The sequence below is a fragment of the Trypanosoma cruzi genome, genomic scaffold, assembly GCF_000209065.1.
Source record: "Trypanosoma cruzi strain CL Brener 1047053516027 genomic scaffold, whole genome shotgun sequence".
NCBI lineage: Eukaryota > Euglenozoa > Kinetoplastea > Trypanosomatida > Trypanosomatidae > Trypanosoma > Trypanosoma cruzi.
Genome location: NW_001849499.1, coordinates 100,794 through 124,106, shown reverse-complemented (window position 1 = coordinate 124,106; position 23,313 = coordinate 100,794). Strand labels below are relative to the sequence as shown.

The 23,313-nt window shown below is 47.1% G+C and overlaps 14 protein-coding genes across 14 annotated transcripts, besides 29 other annotated features; all 14 read right to left on the bottom strand.

The window, feature by feature from the left end:
• Positions 1-23,313: a sequence feature (heterozygous, non-Esmeraldo-like haplotype).
• Positions 253-1,713, bottom strand: Tc00.1047053507517.130 (RNA editing 3' terminal uridylyl transferase 2, putative; the record flags this gene model as incomplete). The annotated part of the gene is made up of 1 exon (XM_805703.1): positions 253-1,713. The coding sequence occupies one exon, from the start codon at positions 1,711-1,713 to the stop codon at positions 253-255; it is 1,461 nt and encodes a 486-aa protein (XP_810796.1).
• Positions 1,823-1,851: a microsatellite.
• Positions 1,921-1,946: a microsatellite.
• Tc00.1047053507517.120 (hypothetical protein, conserved) lies at positions 2,159-2,839 on the bottom strand (the record flags this gene model as incomplete). Its single annotated transcript, XM_805702.1, has 1 exon — positions 2,159-2,839. One exon carries the CDS (start codon positions 2,837-2,839, stop codon positions 2,159-2,161), a length of 681 nt encoding a protein of 226 aa, XP_810795.1.
• On the bottom strand, positions 3,006-4,286 carry Tc00.1047053507517.110 (hypothetical protein, conserved; the record flags this gene model as incomplete). Its single annotated transcript, XM_805701.1, has 1 exon — positions 3,006-4,286. One exon carries the CDS (start codon positions 4,284-4,286, stop codon positions 3,006-3,008), a length of 1,281 nt encoding a protein of 426 aa, XP_810794.1.
• Positions 4,412-4,432: a sequence feature (AT_rich).
• Positions 4,556-4,580: a microsatellite.
• Tc00.1047053507517.104 (hypothetical protein, conserved) lies at positions 4,838-5,125 on the bottom strand (the record flags this gene model as incomplete). The annotated part of the gene is made up of 1 exon (XM_805704.1): positions 4,838-5,125. One exon carries the CDS (start codon positions 5,123-5,125, stop codon positions 4,838-4,840), a length of 288 nt encoding a protein of 95 aa, XP_810797.1.
• Positions 5,182-5,234: a microsatellite.
• Tc00.1047053507517.100 (pseudouridylate synthase I, putative) lies at positions 5,379-7,346 on the bottom strand (the record flags this gene model as incomplete). The annotated part of the gene is made up of 1 exon (XM_805700.1): positions 5,379-7,346. The coding sequence occupies one exon, from the start codon at positions 7,344-7,346 to the stop codon at positions 5,379-5,381; it is 1,968 nt and encodes a 655-aa protein (XP_810793.1).
• Positions 5,539-5,579: a microsatellite.
• Positions 7,486-7,505: a microsatellite.
• Positions 7,533-7,576: a microsatellite.
• Positions 7,659-8,492, bottom strand: Tc00.1047053507517.90 (nucleotide-binding protein, putative; the record flags this gene model as incomplete). Its single annotated transcript, XM_805699.1, has 1 exon — positions 7,659-8,492. One exon carries the CDS (start codon positions 8,490-8,492, stop codon positions 7,659-7,661), a length of 834 nt encoding a protein of 277 aa, XP_810792.1.
• Positions 8,509-8,552: a sequence feature (A-rich).
• Positions 8,668-8,695: a microsatellite.
• Positions 8,935-8,954: a microsatellite.
• Tc00.1047053507517.80 (hypothetical protein, conserved) lies at positions 9,032-9,790 on the bottom strand (the record flags this gene model as incomplete). The annotated part of the gene is made up of 1 exon (XM_805698.1): positions 9,032-9,790. One exon carries the CDS (start codon positions 9,788-9,790, stop codon positions 9,032-9,034), a length of 759 nt encoding a protein of 252 aa, XP_810791.1.
• Positions 9,990-10,017: a sequence feature (AT_rich).
• Tc00.1047053507517.70 (hypothetical protein, conserved) lies at positions 10,236-11,537 on the bottom strand (the record flags this gene model as incomplete). Its single annotated transcript, XM_805697.1, has 1 exon — positions 10,236-11,537. The coding sequence occupies one exon, from the start codon at positions 11,535-11,537 to the stop codon at positions 10,236-10,238; it is 1,302 nt and encodes a 433-aa protein (XP_810790.1).
• Positions 11,626-11,665: a sequence feature (T-rich).
• Positions 11,741-11,761: a sequence feature (AT_rich).
• Positions 11,879-11,916: a sequence feature (T-rich).
• Tc00.1047053507517.60 (ATPase subunit 9, putative) lies at positions 12,180-12,509 on the bottom strand (the record flags this gene model as incomplete). Its single annotated transcript, XM_805696.1, has 1 exon — positions 12,180-12,509. The coding sequence occupies one exon, from the start codon at positions 12,507-12,509 to the stop codon at positions 12,180-12,182; it is 330 nt and encodes a 109-aa protein (XP_810789.1).
• Positions 12,509-12,570: a sequence feature (A-rich).
• Positions 12,791-12,820: a sequence feature (AT_rich).
• Positions 12,836-12,872: a sequence feature (T-rich).
• Positions 13,066-13,088: a microsatellite.
• Positions 13,173-14,531, bottom strand: Tc00.1047053507517.50 (uncharacterized protein; the record flags this gene model as incomplete). The annotated part of the gene is made up of 1 exon (XM_805695.1): positions 13,173-14,531. One exon carries the CDS (start codon positions 14,529-14,531, stop codon positions 13,173-13,175), a length of 1,359 nt encoding a protein of 452 aa, XP_810788.1.
• Positions 14,631-14,659: a sequence feature (AT_rich).
• Tc00.1047053507517.40 (hypothetical protein, conserved) lies at positions 14,798-17,653 on the bottom strand (the record flags this gene model as incomplete). The annotated part of the gene is made up of 1 exon (XM_805694.1): positions 14,798-17,653. One exon carries the CDS (start codon positions 17,651-17,653, stop codon positions 14,798-14,800), a length of 2,856 nt encoding a protein of 951 aa, XP_810787.1.
• Positions 15,767-15,790: a microsatellite.
• Tc00.1047053507517.30 (hypothetical protein, conserved) lies at positions 17,912-18,892 on the bottom strand (the record flags this gene model as incomplete). Its single annotated transcript, XM_805693.1, has 1 exon — positions 17,912-18,892. The coding sequence occupies one exon, from the start codon at positions 18,890-18,892 to the stop codon at positions 17,912-17,914; it is 981 nt and encodes a 326-aa protein (XP_810786.1).
• Positions 19,019-19,067: a sequence feature (T-rich).
• Positions 19,163-19,222: a sequence feature (AT_rich).
• Positions 19,333-19,358: a microsatellite.
• On the bottom strand, positions 19,565-20,962 carry Tc00.1047053507517.20 (DNA polymerase sigma-like protein, putative; the record flags this gene model as incomplete). Its single annotated transcript, XM_805692.1, has 1 exon — positions 19,565-20,962. One exon carries the CDS (start codon positions 20,960-20,962, stop codon positions 19,565-19,567), a length of 1,398 nt encoding a protein of 465 aa, XP_810785.1.
• Positions 20,968-21,008: a sequence feature (A-rich).
• Tc00.1047053507517.10 (hypothetical protein, conserved) lies at positions 21,322-22,671 on the bottom strand (the record flags this gene model as incomplete). Its single annotated transcript, XM_805691.1, has 1 exon — positions 21,322-22,671. The coding sequence occupies one exon, from the start codon at positions 22,669-22,671 to the stop codon at positions 21,322-21,324; it is 1,350 nt and encodes a 449-aa protein (XP_810784.1).
• Positions 22,730-22,749: a microsatellite.
• Positions 22,889-22,933: a sequence feature (T-rich).
• Positions 23,240-23,275: a sequence feature (T-rich).

The following is a 23,313-nucleotide window of genomic DNA, read 5'->3' as shown; positions in this document are numbered from 1 at the left end:
CTTTCCAGAACAGTATATATATATGCATATTGACGACAACATGCATAAATCCTAATTAAGCAATGTAAACAATTTGTTTTAAGCTCCCAATATTCTTACAATATAATGCATGGATGGCAGATTGCTCATGCAGGGCGTACACAGTGGCGGTATTTGAAAGTAGAAAACGGTCTGAATAGAAAATAAAGAAAAACAACGAGAGCCAAACAAACGGGGTCTCATGATGCAATCGCTATTTCATTCCGCTCCACCTCACCAATCTCTTTCTTTATCTCCCCTATCAAAGTGGCGCAACTCTGCGCGGCGAACGCCAAGAACCGACTTCTCAGGCGCAGTCAATGGGGAAAATCGCTCCATGCACTGCGCCGCTCGCAGGAATTCCTGCTTTACAAGTTGAAACTTTGCAGGATGGAGATGACGACCCAAGTTGAGCCCCCCGGTCCCCACATCCTCATATGGATCCTCGATGCAGAAGTTATAACTAAAAGTACCCTTTTTGTTCTGTGGAAAAATCCACCCAATATCCGAGCGCTGGCTACGACGATTACGGCTGAGGCTGACAATTTCCTTCTCATAGTCAAAATGATGGGCGTAAAAAATAAAGAAGCCGTGCAATAAACGCCCCAATTCCGTCGGATCGCATTCAGGCAGAGGAGAGTAATCGGGATATCGCGGGAGATGCGCCGGATGCGGGAGAGACCATGGGTCGACCCAGCGTAATTGCTGCGTGACAAGTAAATAATAAAGAAACATGATGGTGACAGCGTAAGATGTAAGCATCGCGGCAGATCCTGCGCCCACATTTGTGGCTTTACCCCATGCTTTCACAGCCATCGCCGCGTGTCGCGTGGCACTGGGACCGTTGTGCAAATAGTAACGAATTAGATAGCTGTTTTTCACACCATATCCCACAAAAGAAATATCCCAGCGATACATAAAAATCTCCGGTACATAACGTGGATCAAGCACGTCACGTGTATAGTCCTCACGCATGCCTCGAGTCATAATTTTACCATCTGGAAAAAATCCAATTGCCTCAATCATCTGCTCCTTTGAGGAGCACTGAATGGCAATACGACAGCCGTACGTTGTGCGGTCTACCCAAATGCCCTCTACGTTTTCTCTTCCCATTTTATCCGCAATGTACTCCACCTCACGTTCATCAATGCATTGATTTCGCACATCCAAAAGCGCCGTACGGGCCTTACGATCTTCCTCCTCACTCAATGGTGTGTACCGCGCACGGGCAACCTTCTCGTCATTGGCAAACCGAAGCTTCACCACAGGTGTGCGGGCCTCTGTTAGACCAAGAAGATTGTTTCGCAGATAGTGTGGGACATAACGTTTTATAACAGTCCATAGTTTGTCTGTTCGCTTTGCTTGAACCTCATGAGAAGGATAAGGATCATCGAACATGCAAGCAAGATCCAGATCACTTCCCCATTCCATCTGTCCGTATGTAACCATAGAGCCACAGCAATACACCTTTGCGTCAGGAGTCCACTTATCAGCAAGGCCCTGCAGTTGCTGCTGTGCACGAATAGCGGTACGGAACATATGCTCCGGGCCCACGCGTCTATAATTCTCTGTTAATATGGCCTTACCCCATGCCACGTAATGGTCAGGGGCCGGGTTCAGTTTCGTTGTTGATGGCAGAGTTACCTGACGCTGCACCCGCGACATTCGCATGTGAAACCCACGTGTAATGCGCATTGAAAAGTGCGTGTGTGTGTGTGTGTGACGTTTTTATTGTTTTTGTTTTTTTTTTCCACCCTTTTTTGTTCAGTTCTCACGGATGTGCGTACACTCACACGTTCCTTCCTTTTCTTCTTTTTCTTTTTTTTTTTTTTTGCGTTAAAGACAGCACGAGAAACCCCTGAAAAATGAGGGAAACGCACCAACAGAGACAAAAAGCCATGCAAAAAAAAAAAAAAAAAAAGAAAAAACCGTTCGAAATCAAACAACCAAAGGATCAAAGATGAATTTTTCACTCTTGGATCGCACGCACACATCTGCGACGTCAACTTGCGTCACTGAAAGAGTTCCCAGAAAACTGCGTCAAAAGCGTGTAACTCGAAAAGGGGAAAAAAAAAAAAAGACACTTCTGCCACAATTAGCGCCAATGTGGAGATCACAACCGCTCGAGCTGCGGCAACACTCAACGAAAACGAGGGCTACTCCGACCGCCGTGTTGCTGACGCTGCCTTGCCGCTTGCGATGGCAGGCCTAACTTCCGTCTTCTTATCAAACGGTCCATGTATAAAATCTCGGCTCTGTCATCTTCCCAGAGGCCTCGTTTGGCCTCACGCGCCTCATTCATAATGGCGCGCAGTTTTTGGTTGGGAGCGAAGCCGCCTTCCATTGCCCACGCCCACCCCTGACGCACCATTTCTTCCTGCACATTTTTCAAACTCCTCGGGTCCGAGCCGTTGCCGGGGATGAAAACATCTGCGATAAGACCCCCGACATCATCCACTCCCGTCACACGACAAAGCACATCCGGTGCGGGACGATTGAGCAGCAGTTGACTCAAATGAAGGCGGGAGCGTCGACCGTGTGGCTGATCAAGTTCTGGGGCCTCCAAAAGCCGAAGACGCAGTCGTACAGGTTTTCCATCCTCAGTTGTGGCATAAAAACTGCCACCATCCAGAACAAACTTGGGCTTCACAAAAAGTGTTCGCCCAATCAAACTCCGCTCCTCTTGTTGCAGCCATGAGATGAGCACCGCCGCAAGCAAAACAAGGGAAGTCATCATATATGACCACTTACTTATGTGGTATCCATAGTTTCTACGGGGTGCGGGGGATGCCATGGCGTCTGCTAGTTCCCCAGGGTTCATTTGCTGTTGTTCCTGCACAACACCACCAACAACAGGCTAAGAAGTGAAAACACAGAAAAAAAATAATAAAGTTATCGCATACGCATTCCTTTTCAAGGCAAAAGAATATAAACTTAAGGAATAAATACATATGCGTATAAGCATGTAAATGGAATGTATTCTTGCTTTACTCACCATCGCACAACTCCTTACAGATACAATGGATGCGCCGGTGCGGAGCATCACGACCACATCGCCACGTGAGGCTCACACGGTCCCCGCGCCACACGGGGGGAATTCGATCACTAAGAATATCCACCCGCTTCCCAGCAATCCCATGCGTCCACGAATAACGTGATTCCCCTGTCATGAGCAGCAGACTTCTTGGCGCCACAAAAACACCAAAGGTTTCTGCCACGTCTGGTGGTACGCCGTGTCGATTATACTCCAAAACTGTATGGGATCCAAGAGAAACAATATAGATGCAGTCCATAAACGATGCATGGGAATCGACGTGATGGGCAATACCTGAAGCAGCCGTATCCCCGTCTTTATAATTGTAAAAGTTCACTGTCAGTTGGTCACAAGAAAAGGTCTGAGCCACAGAAGGATAGTCCTGCAGTTTTCGCCTTGGATCCTCGTTCTTCAGACGTCGCTGCATCCAGTCATAAAAGGCTGGCTTCGCATTAACGGAATCCCCTTCCACTCCAATTCGATTCACACCATAGTAAAACCGTCGGTTGAAGTGCGCAACATTGCGGTGGGCGAGAGTCTCCAACTCCAGTGCCGCAGCCTTTGGTCCTTTCAACTCCGACCAGACGGCGTCATGCTCCATCTGCGTAATAAATTCCTTTACAATATATAGTCCCGGCACTTCCTCGATCGGTTCGCAGAAAAGTACGCGCACGCCAGCATCATCCTCATCTTCTGGTGGTGATCCATGAAACACGCGTTCGTCCACTCCTAATGTTGGCGGCTGAAAAAAGCGGCGAATTGCATCCAATACAGCCCCAGCCCTGCAACAAAGTAGATACAGAAGTGAAAGTCCACCACGGGGTGATGATCCGGTGGCCCATAAATTCGGCACACGAATCACGCACACAACCCCAAGGGTATTTTCAACCATCATCTCCATTCCAAAGGCCTTTGTTACAAGTGGCATCAATGACATTTCAGGCATCGTTGAATGAACCAAGGCAAACGGGAGAAGAGAACTAAAGTAAATATTTAATATATCCTCTGGCAGCTGTGTGTATGCAAGAAGGGCCTGACGCAGCGCAAAGGGACTAACACCTGCCTGTACTCCCGCATTCAATGCAATCAAATCCAACGGCTGGGAGCCATCAGGCCTAACGGTATAGGCATCGAGAGGAGACAAGTGTTTCGCCAATCGAATCATCCATGCACGGCAGCGTGAGCGTGCCCTGCCAATTTCTTTGTGGGACAACAAGCCCACATCTGCCGTCATTAGAAACGACTAAGACTTGACTCGATTCCGTTGCCAGCACCCAACATGCACAGAGACACACGCCAGGAGCCCCTCCTCACCCCAACTTCCAGCACCACACTACGCCAAGCAACCGAAGCACGTACAAAAAAAAAATATATATATAAGTAAAAACAATAAACAAGTGCAACCACAAGAAAGGTAGCCCACATATGTACACATGCATGCATACATTTATTAAACTTCGTTTTCATTTCTGTTGCCCAGAAAAGGAACATACACACACACACAAAAAAAAAAAAAAAAAAAAAAAAACGAGTCGCTCTCCGCATTACCATCCGCAAAAAGACAAAAAAAGATTTAAAAAGAAAAAGAACACCACAGAAAAAACAATGATAATAACGAAGCAACTACTACGAGACACAGCGGTAGAAAGCCAAATGATCTTCATCACAATCGACGCCACCAAAACGCACACATCATCATTAAAAAAAATAAGAAGGAACACATAAAGACAATACAAGAATGATACCCGTGAATGGGCGGCATTTTGCATCGTCTCTTTCCTTCAGTTATCGTTGGCATTTGGTACAAAGGCATATCTCGCAGTATGAGCAGTACCACACACGCCGATGAGTTGCCATGTCCTCGTGACGCAAGACATTCTCGCCACATCTATGACAGAGTACAAGGGCCTCCCACTGAGTCCTGGGGATGCGGCGGTAAATCTCGTTTAGATGCCCAGCAAGACGCCCAACACGTTTGCATTGTGGACAGGGAATAGGCTTCTGTTGCGCATACAATGCCTCTCCATAGTAATTGTGCGACACACCCGACTTGAAAATGTGGTCTTCGCCCATGCTTCGTCCAGAAACGGCCACAGCCACTGCCGCTAATACAATGAAGGACCACCCATTAAATAGGTCAGAAAAAAAGTAAATAAAAATAAAAAAGTAAATAAAAAATAAAAGTAAGGCCAAGTTCCAATAAATAAAATCATGTTCACTTATCCCAATAACCGTATATATATATTCTCTTTGCCATTAAATAATTTCCAACTTTCTTAGACCCCTTCTGACAGAAAAAGTGAGGCAAAATTATCACCTGCTTAAATTACTCGCTGCCTCCCCCATCGCCTTCCCAATCGGCTGCCGCTCCCTCCTTTTCGGTACCGCCGTGCACCCACGCACGGGAACGCTCCCTTTGTTTTTGGTGGTGCGCACGGCGTTTGCTTCTCGCCGCTTCTTCCGTTGGGGCGACATAAATCCAACCGTCGTCGTCATCATCATCGTCATCGCCATCAGCATCAGCATCCATTTTCGGGCTCTCTTTGTTGCCAGCATCCCTGTTATCCAAAGTCTTCATCAAAACGGAGGATTCTCCACTCCCTCCACCACTCGTATCCTCACAAGATCGCTTTATCTTCAGTGGTCGTCCTCCCTCGGCTGCCGAGTCTTCTGCCAGTCCTTGCCTCTGTCGCTTGTGTGTTTTGTTCAATTTATCATCATTCTTGTTGGAAGTTAAATGGCCCCCTCCCTTTGAGGAAACAACACTGGCACAAGCGGGTGACTTTACAATTTCAATGCTCCAATTGTGCACCCGCAGAGATCGCAGGAACATCGTCATTTCCGAAAAGGGCGGGTGTGGCTCCACAGCGACCGGATGGTAATCTTTCAAGGACAAAAGATGGCAGTCCTCCTCCTCTTCCCAGCAGGGACGCGTGACTCGGCGTGCAGCATCGCGTGCGGCAAGCAACGTGCCAATGGCAGGTGTACGGTTAAGATCGAGATCAACGACATCGGCTGCAACGGAAGAACGAGCAAAAGTCGCAGCCGCCTCAGTGACTTCGCCACGCCACTCGTGTGCAATCGGACGAAAACGCACCGAGCGGCTGCCACGCACAACCGTGTCATACCGGCGATACGTCGAAAGAAACAAATACAAATACGGCCCTGGAGCTAGCGGGCACACAACACGCCGATCGGGTGATACGGCCTCCGCGAAAAGCGTCTCTCTGGCACCTCTTAACACGGCAATGAGTGTCCCAACAATTTTTCTTATCATATTGAAAAGAAACGAGTTGCCTTCAATTTGAAAAACCAAAAAAGGTAACGGAGCGTCACTCGGAAAGTCATCCACCGAGGAACGTTCCGCCGTTACGGCTGCCTCCAACAGAGATGATAGCAATACAGAGGAGGATGCAAGAGAAGAATCTTTCCCCACTATCTGCAGCGCGGCTTGAAACTCCGCCCGAGTTAACCCGGTGGTGTTACGCGGCAGCAAGAAAACACGCGGGGCAATCTCGCAGCGGTACACGGATCGCACGGCCTCATTGCTGCTCGGCATGATGACCTTGCGGTTCCACCCGCTTACGCCGCGCTGCGGCACATCAACGGAAAAGCTATGAAAACGATGCGTCCCCACCACATAACGGAGGAGAAGGTCATTCGCACGCGTTACAGCAGCCAAAAGTGCTGCCAGTAACGGATCCGATTCAGCAGGGGATAAATCCAAAAAAGAACGCGCCTCTGCATAACAGCGGCGCAGTAATTCAGCTGCCTGTGGGAATTTTTCATAAAAACTCTTCCAGTAGTCGCACGGTGCCACAAAAGCATACGCCGGTATTAAGTAATGATAAACACGCCGATTACAAGAGAAGCGGGGAATAAAATTGCCCATTAAAGGCGTTACCCGCGCTACTCGTATCGTCAAGGGCAATGTTGTGTTTAACATTTCTTTTATTTTCTCGCACCCACCCAACGCCTCAATCCGCTCTGTAAAAACAAAAAGACAAACAAGGTTCCGTACTGCGTGCACGCCCCGATCTGTACGACATGAACGCGAAAAATGATGCACGTCTCCCTTCACACGACCCCGCTCAATCGCCTCGATGAGCCCAACATCCTTCATTGCCTGAATCAACACCCCTTCAACGGTGTGATGCGTTGGTGCGTGGGTCTGCAGCTGCAATCCGCGGTAGCCCGTCCCGCAGTACATGACACAAAGTCCCAAGAGTGTGTGATCCTTTGGGGCCTTTCGCAAACATATCCGACGACCCTCAAAACATTTGCGCCGTGGCATTCAAAATTCCTTCTTTTTTGTTTGTCCTCCCTCTCCCTCTCTCCCGTTACCTTAAAAATCTTTTCCTTCCTGTGCTGCCCTAAACGACGTCTGCCCGTCGTTCAAAAAATAAATAAATAAACCCCTTCCTGCGGCGGGTAAAAAAAAAAAAAAAAAAAAGCGATACCGTAAAGATGCCTCAAACCTACACATCACACATCTACACACACACACACACAAATGTACATACAGAAGGAAAACAAGACACAGACAGTAGTGGAAAAACATATATATTCCACGTACCCAAAAAGCAATATTTATAATTTCCTTCATTTACTCCTGAAACGATGCTCTTTCCACTTGTTTCAATATGGCACCAATAACGTTCTTCACCGCTGTCACCGTTTCATTTCCCTCATCATTTTCCGCTGTTAGAAAGCACTGACCCTTGTCCTCGGCCAATGAAAGCATGGGGTCAATGGGAATGGCACCGAGAAACTCCACCTCATAAAGCTCAGCAAGTTTCCTTCCACCACCGCGGGAAAAGATGTCGGTACAATGAGCACAGTGGGGGCAGACAAAGCCCGACATGTTTTCCACAACACCAAGGCAACGAATCCCCATCTTGTGGCAAAATGACAATTCCTTCTTCACGTCATCCGTTGCGACATCCTGGGGCGTTGTGACAATCACGGTGCCAGTAGGATTAAACGGCTGGAGTATTTCACAGAGCGTGAGATGTTCGTCACTTGTGCCCGGCGGAGTGTCAATGATAAGATAGTCTAGCGTGCCCCACTGCACATCTGTCACAAATTGTCGTATCATGGCATCCTTCTTTGGGCCCCGCCAGACAACAGCATCCTTGTCACTTGGCAGGAGAAATGCAATAGACATGATTTTGAGATTTCCCGCCCCGGGAGTTGAATCATCCTCTACAAGAGAAACGGGATGCCAGCCCTTTTCGTCACGATAAACATCACGGCCCACTACTCCACAAATCGTTGGTACGCTCGGCCCACAGATGTCAACATCCAACAAACCCACATGTTTCCCATGCACATGCGTCAGGGCAAGCGCAAGTTGGCAGGCCACTGTTGACTTTCCGACGCCACCCTTGCCACTCAACACAAGGAGAATATGCTTTACATTCGCCAATGAAGGAATCATCTTCTTGAAGCCTCCCTCTTCTATTTTTCTTCTGTTTTTTTTTCTTTTTTATTATTTCTTGTGAATAATATGTGTGGTAAACTGTTGTCGTATTCGCATAAAAGTACTCACAACAAAACCCCCTTCATATATATACCTTGTATTCAATGAGAATAGAGTCTCGACAAGGAAAAATTATACATATATATATAAATATACATATATAACAATGCAGCCCGCAAGGAGGGGACTCATTCGTTCAGAGCCAAAAGAGCCGCATTTCTCTCTCATTAAATATATATTTTTATGGAAGAAAGAATTCAAAAAAAGAAAAAAAAAACGGAAACGGAGTGTCGTGAGAGACAATCGTTTTACGATACGCATGCGCCCGTAAAGATGTAGACGCCTCTGCGTGGAGCAAATCCATGCATCCATGTGTTGACGTTGCGCTTTTCCTTATTTCCTTCTTCTTCTTCTTCTTCTCGGGTGGTTGTTTTCCTCCCCCGCTCCCTTTCACCCTCGTCTCCATTTTGCGTGCCGTCGTCCAATTCTCGACGCACTCAAGACACACGTGGGCCCCCTTCTCTCGAAGAGGATGCATGCTCGTCTTTATCCCCGTCTTCGGCAAACTCTTGCAGCGCGTTCCAAATCTCCCGCACCTGCTCAATAAGCGTAGAAGGATTGGTTAGATCCACCACATAATAAGCCACCTCTTCTCCATCTTTAGCGAGACGACTGCGCTCACGCTCTGCCCGACCCCGCGTGTACCCCAATACATCGCCCACGCCTCGCATTCCGCATGTGTACATTGCCACGTAAACCACAAAAGACACTCCAATGACAGCATACAGCGTGCCCCATATCAGCGCACGCCAGGCCAGTAAAATGTGTTCGGGCGATGGCGACGGCACAACATCCCCCTCCTCGACGCTACCGTAACGCATCTCCTCCATGATTTCTTCCACCGTGTCGCTGTTTGGCCACAGTGGCGGTTCCTCCTGCCGCCTCACCGGGCCCGCGTTCACCGCCGCCGGCCGGACGTATTTTGCCTCCAGCTCAAGGGCGGATGGCAACTGTTCCTGCAACTCTTTAGTCGATGGAATCATCGCCATAACCTCCCGAGCCGACGGGACGTTCGACTCATTCACTTCGTGTGGCTGCAGTTTGAACGCAGTTGCACTGCGGTAAGACTTGCAGTGGTCATGTTGATCATGAAGATAAGAAACACGCCTCGCGCCCCACTGCGATATCGCAGCGGCAGAAGCGGTATTAAAAGATGTCGACGTGACTGCGACTGTGATCAAAGCGCATCGTCTCATCAACCTAGAACCACCCCCTCTCAACGAGCCTCAAATGTCCACAGATGAAGAAAAAAACAAAAAAATAAAAATCAAATCGCAGACTCATGAAAAAACAACATATGTGTTTGTGTGTGCGTGTATGCACCCATGCATGGAAAATCAACAACACACAACAAAAGAAAAAAAGGAATTAATACCAGCATAAAGGAGCAAAAGGATATATATATATAATTATTTTTTTATTTGGACACACGCAAAGACACAGAGTTGTAGAAATCCATGTATAGAAGTCGCTTAAAGAGTTCTCACAAATAAAATCGGATCAAATTCATAATATTTACTCGTGATCAAGCCGGAATGTCATAGTCAGTACCACGACAACAGCCACTGTCAACATCGCGGCTAGACTGTGGGGGAAGTGATAGGGAGTGCAAACCGACATGAGTAAAAACGTCACACGTAACTAAAAAAGACTACTCGCAACGCTTCTTGCCATGGCAGAGCTCCCGTTGATAGAAAGTTGAAAACAATCCTTCCAGTATGACCTCTCAAAATACGATTCTGTATTAAAGTGATCGCGGTACAGAAGAAAAAAACTGCGCTGCCCCACGCGTCCTCCAATTGTCTCCGTTGCTTTCTGCAATCCGCTGTTTGCCGCCTGGTACTGTGAAACCTGCTTCCCATAATGCTGACACATCTCACGGCACAATTCCAGTTTCTCAACGCCGGGGTGACACACATTGAATGGGAAATCCCCTACAGTTGTAGGAGAGTTCTCTTTTTTCTCTCCAGATCCGTGATCACTGGTGCTCTGCGAAACAGTGGAATCAGTACTAAAATTAAAGTCGCGATGCACGGGGAATCCAATGGGAATACCAACAAACCAAACGTTTTTCAAAAGCCGAATATAACGAGGCTTTTTGCGTAAATACAAACTAATCGTTTTTTTAACATACGTATTGACGTCCAACAGAGTCGTTGGAACGGCTTCAGCATTCTTATTTATCCATGCCGTCTGTGTACCCGGCACAACAGCTATCACAATAACAAGGTGGGCATTTAAACACGACCCTCGGTCGGACTCCAACTCTGTACTTCGTCGCAAAAGAAGCTGACCAAAGACACGTTGTAGATTTGGAAGGTGCTTTTGGAGAGCAAAGCGGTCGTTTTTAAAGGGAATCATGGATTCTGTGCCCCTAAGTAATGATGATGATGACGGGGAGAGCAATAAATTGTCAAAGCTGTAGGATATGTTCAGTGAACTTGTATTCTTTGTACACTTCCCCAGGACGGGTGAGTCAAGTCCAACTGAACGACGCAACGGCGCAAAAAGTCTGGCGCCAAATATGCCGTCTGTTGTATTTGATGTAATAAAAGTTCCTGTCCTATTTCTTAGTGCAGACACCACAAGTGGTGCAATGGGAATGCGATACAAGTAGCGATTATTGCGCCGAATGCTCTTTATCGCCGGGACAGACGTGAGAGAGGGGCCCACCTCCACCATGTGCACGAGGAGAAGGGAGTTGTTGTGTGCTGTGCATTCGCACCGTGCCGTGTCGTCCCCTGGAGTGGGAGGCAGCACCATGTCGTCGCACCAAAACGCGTTCGCGTCTCGCTCGCACATCGCAGATGACCCTCCAATGCAAAAAAACGCGTTTCCGTTTTTACACTTTAATGCATCCGAGAGGAGACAAATGAGAAACATCGCAATCATGAAAACAATCTCCAATCGTCTCGTCAGCCATGGCGCCTCGTTCACCACCATTCAGACACGCCCCCAGCCAAAACGGCGTCTGCAAACTGCAGCCACAAAAACGGTGACGGGAAGAAAGTTTTTTTTTGTGTGCGTGTGCAAAGAAGCAAACAAACAAAATAAAAAAAAATAAAAAAAAACTTAAAACCGGTGGCGGCAACAGAAAACTAAATCCAACAGCGCCCCAACCCACCCCCCCACCCACCCAGCAGGTCTAATAATTAAAAAAAAAAAAACACGCAAAAAAACGAAAGGGGAAAAAACTTTTTGAACAACAAAACAAAACCTACGGCCAAAACTAACGTACACACCTGAAATGCGGGTACATGTGAGTGCATACACGACGCACAAGCAAAAGAAAAGAAACAAAAAGAAGAAAGAAGAAGAAAAAGATATCCGTGGCAGAAATACACAAAAACAGTAAAAAAAAAGAAAAAGTTGATAATATTACAGAGTCATCCATCATGAGTCCTAGTTGTTATCACCACCATGAGCCGTCAATAAATACCCCCTCCGCTCGGTCCTTATTTCCTTCTTTTCTCTTACGCATTCTACTCCCTTATTTCCCGTTCATATTCGCCATAATTCTAAAATTTTAATTCCCTCATTCTACTCTGTACTTTTCTTTGCTACATCAACCACACCCAAGACAGCCTACGAGAAGAGCATCAGGAAGGCAAGCATGAGTGCGAAGAGACCGATAGCTTCCGTCAGGGCAAATCCAAGAATGGCGTAGTTAAACAACATCTTCGTCAGATTTGGCTGCCGTGCACAGGCCACCAACAGGTTGCCGAAGATGGTGCCAATGCCAAGGCCGACACCCGCAAGTGCGATGGCGGCAAGTCCCGTGCCAACGTAATGCAGGCCCTGCACGGAAATGGCGACGGTCGACGCCCTACGCACCACCAGTGAGGTGGACAAGGGGACCGCAGCGGCCACGCGGCGAGCGACTGGCGGGGTAATCATCAAACGGCGCATCATCATTCTTTTTTTTTTTTTTTCTCTTCTTTTTTTGATATTTGTTTGCTTGTTTTTTGTTTTTCTTCTCAACAATTTAAAGCCAAACGGAGTTAACCGAGAGTCACCACAAAGCTTCTTACACAAAGAGAGAGGAAAAAGAAAGAAGGCGAGTAGGAGCAGTACACATCCATCACAGTCAAGCATGGGAGAGTATCTTTTTTTCCCTCCCCCTCTCACCAACACTTCTCCCACTGAAACCACACATATAAGCAATGAGATATACAGACACACACGCACACGTGAACATTAATACATATATATATATATATATTAATGTCAAAAAAAGGTTTAATATAAACAACAACAAGAACAACAACAAAAAAAAAACTCCTATCTTTTTTTTTCATGGCAAACACATGTCATACGCACACAAACTAAGAAGAAAAAATCCCAGTCACTGTTGACAAGTTACTCCCGTTAAAGCCCGCAGAAAAACACACGTACACACACAAATTTTAAAAAAGGGAAAAAAAAGAATAGGTAATCTATCTGTACGTGTGCATGTGTGTAATGGGTATTATTTTCTTTTTTTTTTTTTTTTTTCCCCTTAAGAATTAAATACAGGAACCAAAAGAAGAGAGGATACGATTCTTACTTATCACCTATCACGGTAACGGTAAAACCTCATCACAAAAGATCCTCATCGGCTGTGACATTTTCCAACAGATCATCAACAGCAATAGCAGCACCTGCAGGGGGTGCAGAAAGGTTAATCAAGGGGTCGTCAAGAATATTTCCTCCCTGCCCCGCAGAAGCGGCGTTCCGTGAAAGTACCACCCTCTTTTCACGCTCATTGATGAACTTTTCCTTCTCAAGGTTCTGTGCGCTGATCAGATCATTCTGCACCTGCAATTTCCCATTGATCGTGGCAAGGAACTTCTCTAGGCGGTACAGAGCCTCTAACTCCCGCTCCAACTCCACAAAAGATGCTTCAATCTGTGAGACAATACTCCTTCTCTTCTCATCCGTGACACTTGCCCATGCGGCATGCAGTTCCTTCTTGTATGCAGCGACGCTTTCTACTACTGCATGCTTTTCCTTCTGCTGGGCACTGCGACGAAGTGCCACGGTGCCCTCTTGTTTCTTGTTCAGCTTTGCCTTCATCTCCGCCACGCCCTTCTCCACCAGCGCCTCCTTGTTGCCACTGAGGGCTGTCAACTTCTCCTGCAATTCCTTGACGGTGTCAAGGACCCGCTCGCACTCATCGTGCTTTTGAGACATCTGCTTATGCAGCCGCACTTGCTTCTCCTCCAACTTCACCTTGCGCTGTCGAATGGACTTCTCATCGATGCCTTGCTTCTTGAGATCCTCAACTTCATTCTCGTGGGTGGTAATTTGAGCCTTTGTCGCCTCCAACCGCGAAAGCAACTCCATAATATGCGACCGAGCTGAGCAAATAAAGGCATCAAAATGGAAGCGCTGGCGGTTAATTTCCGCCACCTCACGCGGGGTGTAATACCCTTCCCGACGTACTTCGTTGCAAAAGAACTCAATCTCCTTATCGGATGGAATTTCCTTCACACTGAAGGGTGCCCCACGCCGCGCCTGTAACAACGTGGCAAGCACGTGGGTACAATTCTGGAAGGAGTTGGCGTTAACAAAGCTGATGTGGCAGTCAATTTCGGTCGGAATCTTCAGCAAAAGATGATATTCGGCTGAATTTAACGATAAAATCTTCTTGTCCTTCGTTTTCTTCTGGTACATGGCTGTAATGAGCTCATAGGGGCTGGCCCGCTCCATTGTACCGGCAAAATCAAGCACAAAGAACGCCGTGGGAGTGAGAGCAAAAATGCGTTTTTCACCTCGTGCCCCATTCTTTTCATAGAAGGTGCAGTGATCAACAAAGTACATCTGATTGCCCTTCAGTCGACGAAAGTCGTGATGCATTTTGTTTTCGTCCACAAAGGAGAGGCCTTCCAAAGCGGTGGCTGTCCTCATTCCAGAGCCCGTGGAATCGGACCCTTGTGGTTCCGCCTTCTCACTCATGTCTTCTTTTTCTACGGCTCCCTTTTGACTCCTTATAATTATTTCCTTCCTCTCCTCCTTTTCCAGTACAACCCGTTTGGGTAGATGTCAACAAATGGGTTTTTAATATATATATAAAAAAAAAAAAAGGCACACCAATATGTCGATATGTGTGCTCATTGCCACTATTTCACACACAAGCGAACAAATCCAAGGCCATCACCACCAACACGTAGACACAAAAAACAACGAAAGAAATAAAATATAAATACATAAGAAAAAAAACCTCAATATGAAGGAAGAAATGGACGGTTTAGGTTAAGTCCAAAAAGAGTGAAAAGTCGCACTATGTGCGGTGACCCCTGCGGTTCACCTTGATCCCCAACCAACTCTAGGAGCATCTCTGCCGGATCACGCTCGGCTTCAGACATGTCGTCTTCCTGGCTCTCATGCTGCAGTGGCATTGAGGTTCCCTCTAAAGCGTGTTGCACCATCGTCAAGTCATCGGCAGTCAAAAGCGGTCGCAGTCGTTCTGTTAGTAGCAGGCGCAGCAGGGCCTTCAACTCCTCCGTCACCAAAATACTTGGTGACACATCGAGCAGCAGGACAATACGCTCAGAAAAAGACTCCGCATTGGGGTAACGCCCAATGTCCTGCACAAGGGCGTCAAGAACAGCAGCCTCCCCGTATGGTGGCAGGCACCAGGTGACAAGCAACGCCAAATGTATGCAGTATGTATCCAACTGCACAGACTCCTTGGAAAGAAGAAGCCCAATCGCAGAATCCAGCAAATGGCACTGCAATGCTGTGTTGCCCCGTCTCACCATCACCGCCAGCAGTCCAAAAACTGCCGTAAGAAGTTCACTGCATTGGTCCCGTATCAGCAATTCCAGCGCATGATCTACCAGCTCGGCAGAAACAAACTCCAAAAGATCCGGGCAAAGCAGCAGCAGACGATATGCACAGCGCACCACCATAGGCAGAACCTCAACGTCACGCTTCATGTTTTCAAAGCACCACGCAAGAGCATCACGCGTGACCGGATTCCATGCATGGACCGTAATACACATTTCCAAGAGTAGTTCCCACGCGTTATCCTCCACCACGAGCGCCAATTTACCGCCAGGAAGAGTGCAAGGAACAACGACATCAGGAAACAAAGCCCATACACGATTTTCCGTCGCTGGGGTGGAGAGTTTTGTGCATGCAGCGGCGCATTGGAGCAAGACCATCAAGGAACCCAAATCCACTTCCGAGTCGTCGTCGTCGTCGTCGTCGTCTTTCTTAACTGCCTTCATAATGGCGTTGGCTTCATTTATAAATCGATACACGGCAGGAAGTACCACATCCAAAAGAACTTCAGCATTAGAAAAATTAAAAACTTCATGTGAAACCAATCCTTGCACAAGTTCTGCTGAAATATTCGCTCCAGAAGAAGTACGCATCTGCGGAAGAATATGTTTAATTGTCAATAACAAGTTGTGCACGTAGTCCACTGGAAGCTCCTCAGGCTTAAAGTTTGAATCATTAATAAATTGATTAATAGTGGACAGCAAGTTCAATAACACTGCGGTGGAGGTTGAAGAAACCAATAAAGACCCAAACGCAGCATGAACCTGGCGTCGTAGAAAAGTATCTTGCACTGATCCACACCACATACCTATCATCCAAACTACACGTCGCATCATAAATGGCGAATTGGGGGAAAAAACTTCACCACGAATAAGGGGAAGAAGTTTCTCTGTCAAAAAGGCAACATAACCCGCCGGATCCGCATCAACGGACATGGTGTAGTAACATAATCCAACAGCATGCAATGCTGCTGTAATACGGGCAAGATCATTACTTGCCAAAAAGGCATTCACAACTTGCCACTCCACCTCAAGACATCGTGCAGCAAAGTTCGTTGACCCTGTCAGTGAAAGCAGCAACTCCTCTGCGCCGGACTCCGCAGCGTCGTCAGCGCCCACTAATTCAGTTAAACCCAAAACAAACCGCTCTGGGTTTGTTTCCCACTCCCGAAGCGTGGACTCTTGCACGTCATCTGCAAGCAGCAAAGTCGCCCGCTCCAAAATACGATGCAACAGCGGGGAATGAACGAGTGCTTTCAACGGCTCGTTTAAAAAGGGCACTGTTTCCTCAATCATTGCGCATTTGCTAAATATATCCATGGATCGGAATACCATCTTTTCAGATGCGGTATATTCCAGCGGGGTCATAATAATGGCAAAAAGAAGGCCAAAGAGAGATACAGTATCATCCACAGTACTTGTTCGTGGCAAAAAAAATTCCGGCGAAAGTTCACTCAGACTTGAAGCAAAATTTTCCACCGCCCTCAGTTGGACCTTCAGAGCGTACTCCAACAAACGTTGGCGGCACTGCAGTAATTGATGATCCTGTTGTTGATGCTGCTCCGGTGTCGTTACGGCACGTGTGAGTTCCCACGTTATTTTAAGTAAATATGTGTGGAAGTCTCGTTCAAACACGCCATAACCAAAAATACGCAAAGCACACTTCATAAGGTACAACAGGGGCATGTAAAATTCGCCGTGATCCCACGATGCGCTGGCGGCAAAAAGCTTGGACATGGCAGGGACAAGAAAAGCACACAATTTTGAAAAAATACTGCAGGAACGCTTCCTCCGCAATTCCTTCAGGAAAACATGCAACGTTAAAAGAATTTGTGTTAAAAATCCCGTTGAGTCAGCCGTCACAAAAGATGCATTCCAAACAGAAGCATCGGACAGTAACCCCACAATGCGCTTCGTTGGTGACGACAATGTGCCCGGCATAACCTTTTCTTTGGTACGCGTACTCATAATGCTTAGGATCGTAGCCACTTTCCGAGCTAGCGACAAGGTGGGAAAAGTTTCGCTAAGCACAAGCTGAGTATAGCGGTCAATCGTAAGCTGTTGCAGCCATTTTGGAACACCATTACGCCACGATTGCTCAACAAACTCCTGCACCGTTGAGGCAAGGAAGAAGCGTTCTTCTGTTGCCAACGTCGGGGAGGAGATAACATTCCACGTGAAGGAGAGAAACTCCTCTGGACTGTCTTCCTGCAACTGTCGCAGATTCGCTTCCGCTTTCTTGCGCTCTTGGCTGTCGGTGGATGTACGAATAGTCCACAACAGAATGTCCATTTAACACGATTCCCTCTTGTACACGCACACATACAAACATACACCATCGTACAGGGAAAACACACAAACACACACACAAAAAAAAGGGATTCCAAGAAAACCACTCCAGCAGCTGCTGCAAAAAAGAAATGCACGGAATTTACAAGAAGTGGACGGCAACAATCAAAAAATGAAATAAAATTTATTCAACTCAAAAAAGCAAAATTATTTTCGGTTTTTGTGCGATTCTCTCCTGTTCCATTTCCTTTCCTCTCACTTTCACACAAAATTACCAATCGCCTCATCAATCTGTCGTGTGAGTCGCAGCATCATATCTTGTGACTGCACGTCAAGGGGTTGGAACCCCACCAAACCGTACCCATCCACCACGTCCATCACCGCCTTGCTGTAGTGATACAAACGCCCACCGTCTCGCTCCAAATCAATGGCCTCCACATCCGTATCGTCCTTTTCCATCAATTTCGAATCAACACGAGACGCGTCAGTCGAACCGGTAGGGTACATCTGCGCCCGGCGGTGCTCACGTCGCCGCCTTCGCAGCTGTTTCTTCCATAAGCGGTCAAAATCCTCCGCCATGAAATGCGAAGCACGCAAAAAAGTCTCCCCCTCTTCCGCCTCCTCAGCGGAAAGAGTGTCCCACTTACTCATCACATTCACGTGCGGGAGTTCATGATCAATCATCGTAGTGATGCTCAGCAAACAACTTGACACATATGTCGCCACGTCACGCGTGGATACGGCAGCGTCAACGAGATGCACCGTACAAAAGGAACACAACAACTGCTTCGTCAGTACCTTAAAAAGAGCGTGCATGAAATACGACCCCAAGTAAAACTCCACCTGTCCAGGGCAGTCCACAATAAGATACGGGGCACGCGTCGAAAGCAACCCACTTGATGTCGTTATTGGCGCCGCTGTTGAGACAACATCTCGCAGTCGCCTCTCTACCGCCTCCTCGATCATGCGAGTAATCCATTCCATGTTGCGCTCCATCACAGACGCACAAAACACATAGCTGCCATTCGGGCCCAGGCCTTCCTCCTCCATGACACGCGCATGTGAGACAATCTCCCGTACGTCAACATCGCAAGGGTACGGGAACACGTCTTCGTTGGCAGGATCCAAATTCAGCAGAATAACGGGTCGTGTTGGGTCATACACACTGAGAAACTGCCGTTTCCCCTCGCAGTACGTCGTCTTCCCGCTGCCAGGAGGGCCACACACCAGCTCTCCAAACATCAATGACGCTTTGCAATACGCGTCGTCTATGTATTCTTTTTTTTTTTTCTTTTCCAGGCAACAAAAGCAGGACAAAAAAAAAAAAGAGCAAAGCGCAAAATCAATCAATGAGAAAGCAGAGGCGCCAAACAAAAAAAAAAAAATTAAGATAATAAAAAAAAAGTAAAAAAAAAAAGGGAGGGAAGCAAGCAAGGAGAAGCAAAGAACCACCCAAGCTGCCACCAAAGACTTTGCGTTAAACGGCAGAAGCGATTGTGAAATCAAAAAGAGAAAAAATAAATAAATAAAATTTTTTCTTTCCCGTTTTTCTTTTTATTTATTTATTTATTTGCATTCGGGCGATTCCTCTCTCTGAATTCTCTTGCCGCCGCTGGCATGACACGTGGAATTGGGAGAGAAGAAGATAAAGGCCGCTTAATACGTTTTCATTCAAACAGTGGCACACACACACACACACGCACACGCAACTACGCATGTATGCATAAACGGATAAACATGCAAGTCCAGGTTTTATCGCCCTCTCCTATTCCGCAGACAGTCGAAATGCCAAAAGTACGCTTAAGATCCTCAGCCTCCGCTCTGCTCCTCCATAAACTCCTCGTTATCCTTTTTTTTTTTACTGTTGTTGTTGTTGTTGCCCTTTTTCCTTTTTCCACACGCCTCCGTGCTTCATCAGCGGCCCATGGGATCGCCAATGTAAAACAGCGTCCCCTCCTCCCAGAGATGTTGAGGCAAATCCACTGATTCAATTGTTTGGCACTTCTTCTCCCGCTGCTTCCACAGCGTCGCTTGGCCACCCACGAGAGTAATGGAGCGGTGAAAGGCTTGCAACACGGCCCTCTCCACGCAGGCAACATCGGAAGTAAATTCTAACAGTTTAGAAAAAAGCGTGTACGCTTCGAGAAATTTATGTACAACATGAGAACCAAAAAGTGTTGCCGCCACGGCACAGTTAGCACCGGGGTTCAATGGATTCATGATGCACAACTCTGATGTTGCCGCCTTTTCAAACGTCCGTTTATTGGCGTAGTCAATACCTGTGCATTTGTAGTCAAACTGCATACTGTAGTACTTGAGAAATCCGACAAGACATATTGCATAGCTCTTGCTAAACTCCGGTGGATATTGCTGAGCTACCTCAGCATAGAGGAACCACAGGACCATGATTGATATGGGAAATGATCCCAGGCCGCCAACACTCGGGTCGTCAAGGAACCAATTTGCCACAAGCGCCTTCACTAAAATAATAATGCCGCGCGCAAGAAAAAACGGCTCTTTTTTAAATTCCTCGCAAAGAAAATGAGAAGATAACACACCGTCCCTTAAAAAAGAAATATCCACCTTCTTCCCACCGCGATGGACCGCCTTTACAATAGGCACCTTGGCATGAGCAATGTGTTGAATGCCGCCGAAGGCTGAAGATAAACGCAACTTATTACCAACAGCACGCAGAGCTCCTGAATAAAGCCTCCGACGCTCGCCTCTCGTCATATTAGAAGCAATGAGATTTTCCGATAGCACGCGTTCCAGCTTGGAGCTCATGTTGTGCTTGCTGCCCCTATTCCGATCAATTCCACTAGAGTCACCGTTTGGAGACATTTCGGCACCTTTTTGCACGGCAACAAAATCCATATCGCTGCTCGGAATACAAAGACCGGTACACCAACTTCCAAACAGTTCCACGCACAAATCCAAACTCGAAAGAGTCGCATTCATATCATAAAACACCTGTCGCGCGTACTCCCGTTCATTGGGAGTTGGAGAAATAGCTCTCAAAACTGCCTGTAATGACAATTCCAGAGGAAGACTATCGCTTGTCTCCAAGGAATCATGCGTCGATTGCAGAGGCATAAGCGATCTCTCATGTAAATTGTCGCATTCCGCGTTGGAAACAGGCGCTGCCATTTCCATTCTCGTGTTCTTTTTCGGTCTTTTCGAGTTCCTCCCGCTACCACAAGATCCCGAAAGGGAGGCTGAATGGGTATTCGTCGCCTTTTTCGCCATTGTTTTAGGCGCCGGCTCTTGAAAAGGAACTTTCTGGCCACGCTGTGCCTTCCTGGAACGTGACATTCTGTTTTTTGTTGTTGTTGTTGTTTGTTTGTTTGTTTCTTTTTTTAATTATACAAAAGAAAAAAATGGCAGTATAAATAAATGGTTATCCCACGAGAAAGTTAAAACTTACATCATAACACACTGAAGAAGACAAAAAGAAAGACAGGTGCATGCATGTACGTACAATTATCTACAAGGCGGAAATTATAAAAGAGAAAAAAAAAAAACACAAACATACGGCCTTGACTCCCATAATTTTTCTACGGCTTGTAAGAATCACCATCATTTACATCTTGTTGGTTTTTTTTCCCTTTTCTTGGATCCCTCCAAAACCAGCGGTGGTCACCACCACAAGAGCACACATCGCTGATTGGTCTTTAATTCACCAACTGTTCTGGCTGGAGGAGGGATGCCTGCTGGTTCAGCAAACGGTTTCTAGAAATGCGTTCACCTAACAATGTATCAATCTTCTTTTGAACAATGCGGTTAATGTTATTTCCATGCAACAACAATGAAGATATACGAGCGTTGAGTTGTGTTGCGTCAATCAAATTGCTTGCCCCCCACTCCCCAATCTCATTTGCGGAGAGGTCAACTATCGAGATGGAAATGCTGTTCACAATGCTCCTTGAAAGAACAACCGCCGCCTCGTTATCAAGTTGGTTGCCGCTTAAATTCACCTCATTGAGAGTGATGGTGGCGGCAATAAGACTGGCAATGCGCATCCCGCCAGTGGGGCCAAGTTCGCAAGAACTAAGATCAAGCCGAGTCAAAGCCCCGCCCTGATGCATAATGAGTGTCTTGGCAATCTCATCCGCACCAACGCTTCCTATCGGGTTAGCCGAAAGGGAGAGTGAAACTAGAAAAATGTTATTTGCCAGCCCATCACGCGCAAGAATACGTACCCCTGTCGCCGTCAGTGTGTTAGAGCGCAGATCCAACGTCTCAAGTGTAGAGTTTTCCCGCAACATGTCGGCGAGAGCTTCTGCAGCCGCATCCGTGGCGTTATTGTTGCCAAGTGTTAAATCCTTCAGGCACTTGTTCCCCTTTACGGCATCGGCAATGAGCGCAATACCAGCCACACCGAGATGGTTCCCATACAGTTGTAGCGTTTTCAACGGCGAGGCGGGGAGTGCAAGAAGATGCGCAATGCTCTCGGCACCACTTGGGCCAATCTCGTTCAGTGACAAATCAAGTGATTTCAGATACACATTCTTCTCAAGGGCTCGAAACAGCAATGCGGCACCTTCATGTCCAATCTTATTTGCGCTCAATCCCAGTCGTGTAAGGGCGGTAGACATGGAAATGGACTTCAGCAGTTTACGCACACAGGCAGCAGTGAGGCCGTTTCCGCGAATATCCAGCAATTGAAGCTTCGTGGAGACATTCACCACATTTGCCAGGGCATCACATCCCTCTTTCCCAATGTCATTGTACCGCAGCAACACATCCCGTACCGTGGAGGACTCAAGCATGGACGCGATCTTTTGTGTCTGCTCCGGGCCAAGCTGGTTGTCAATGAGGTCTACGACACGTACGGGGACATCCGCATCCCGATCAACGATGGTGCGGCAAATCCCCTCGCAGAGCTCTGGTGTAATGCGGGTCCACGCCATTTCAATCTTCAGCTCCTCCGCGTCGTCCACCCCCGTCCAGGCACGGCCCAAAAGGGCCCTACCATTCGTGCTTTCTTTGCTCGTCAGTGTGTTTGTCGTGTGCTGTGTCATCGCCTGCCCAACAGTCAGTGGCACAAATCCCTGTTGACTGCAAAGAGCACACACACCGAAAAAAAAAAAAAAAAAAAATGAAGCGTGCAGTCAGACAAAGCAGTAATTTAAAACATGAAAAAAAATTATGTACAAACTTGCCCCACGCCCCCGCAGTTTGTTTCTTCGTGTCCTTTTTTCCCACGTCCTCCGCCGAAGCCACGACCGACGCATCGCCAAAATAAAACAAACAACAGAAAAAAAAAAAAAAAGAAAAAAGAAACATGTACACAAACGGGTTTATGTACATATACAAGTATACGTGTGATGTGGGTCTGTGCACACAACTTCCCCCGCCATTTCCCTCCAGTACCTTTTTGTTGTTGTTGTTTCAACAAAGTGACATCCACACGCCCACAGATGTCCCTGTTGAGGTTTCGTTCATTTACGGCATAGCTCGCAACGGTGAGAGCCTGGACGGCTGCAAATGTTTCCAAAGCACTTCGAGTACAAAATCAAATTGGTTTAAAATAACTTACATCCACACACGTCAATGTCTGTGCATGTACTTTAAACCCAACACCGCAGAAAAAACAAAAACAAAACAAAAAAAAACACAGAAATACACCGCCCTTTTCTTTTTCTTCCCCCCCCCCACCCCCC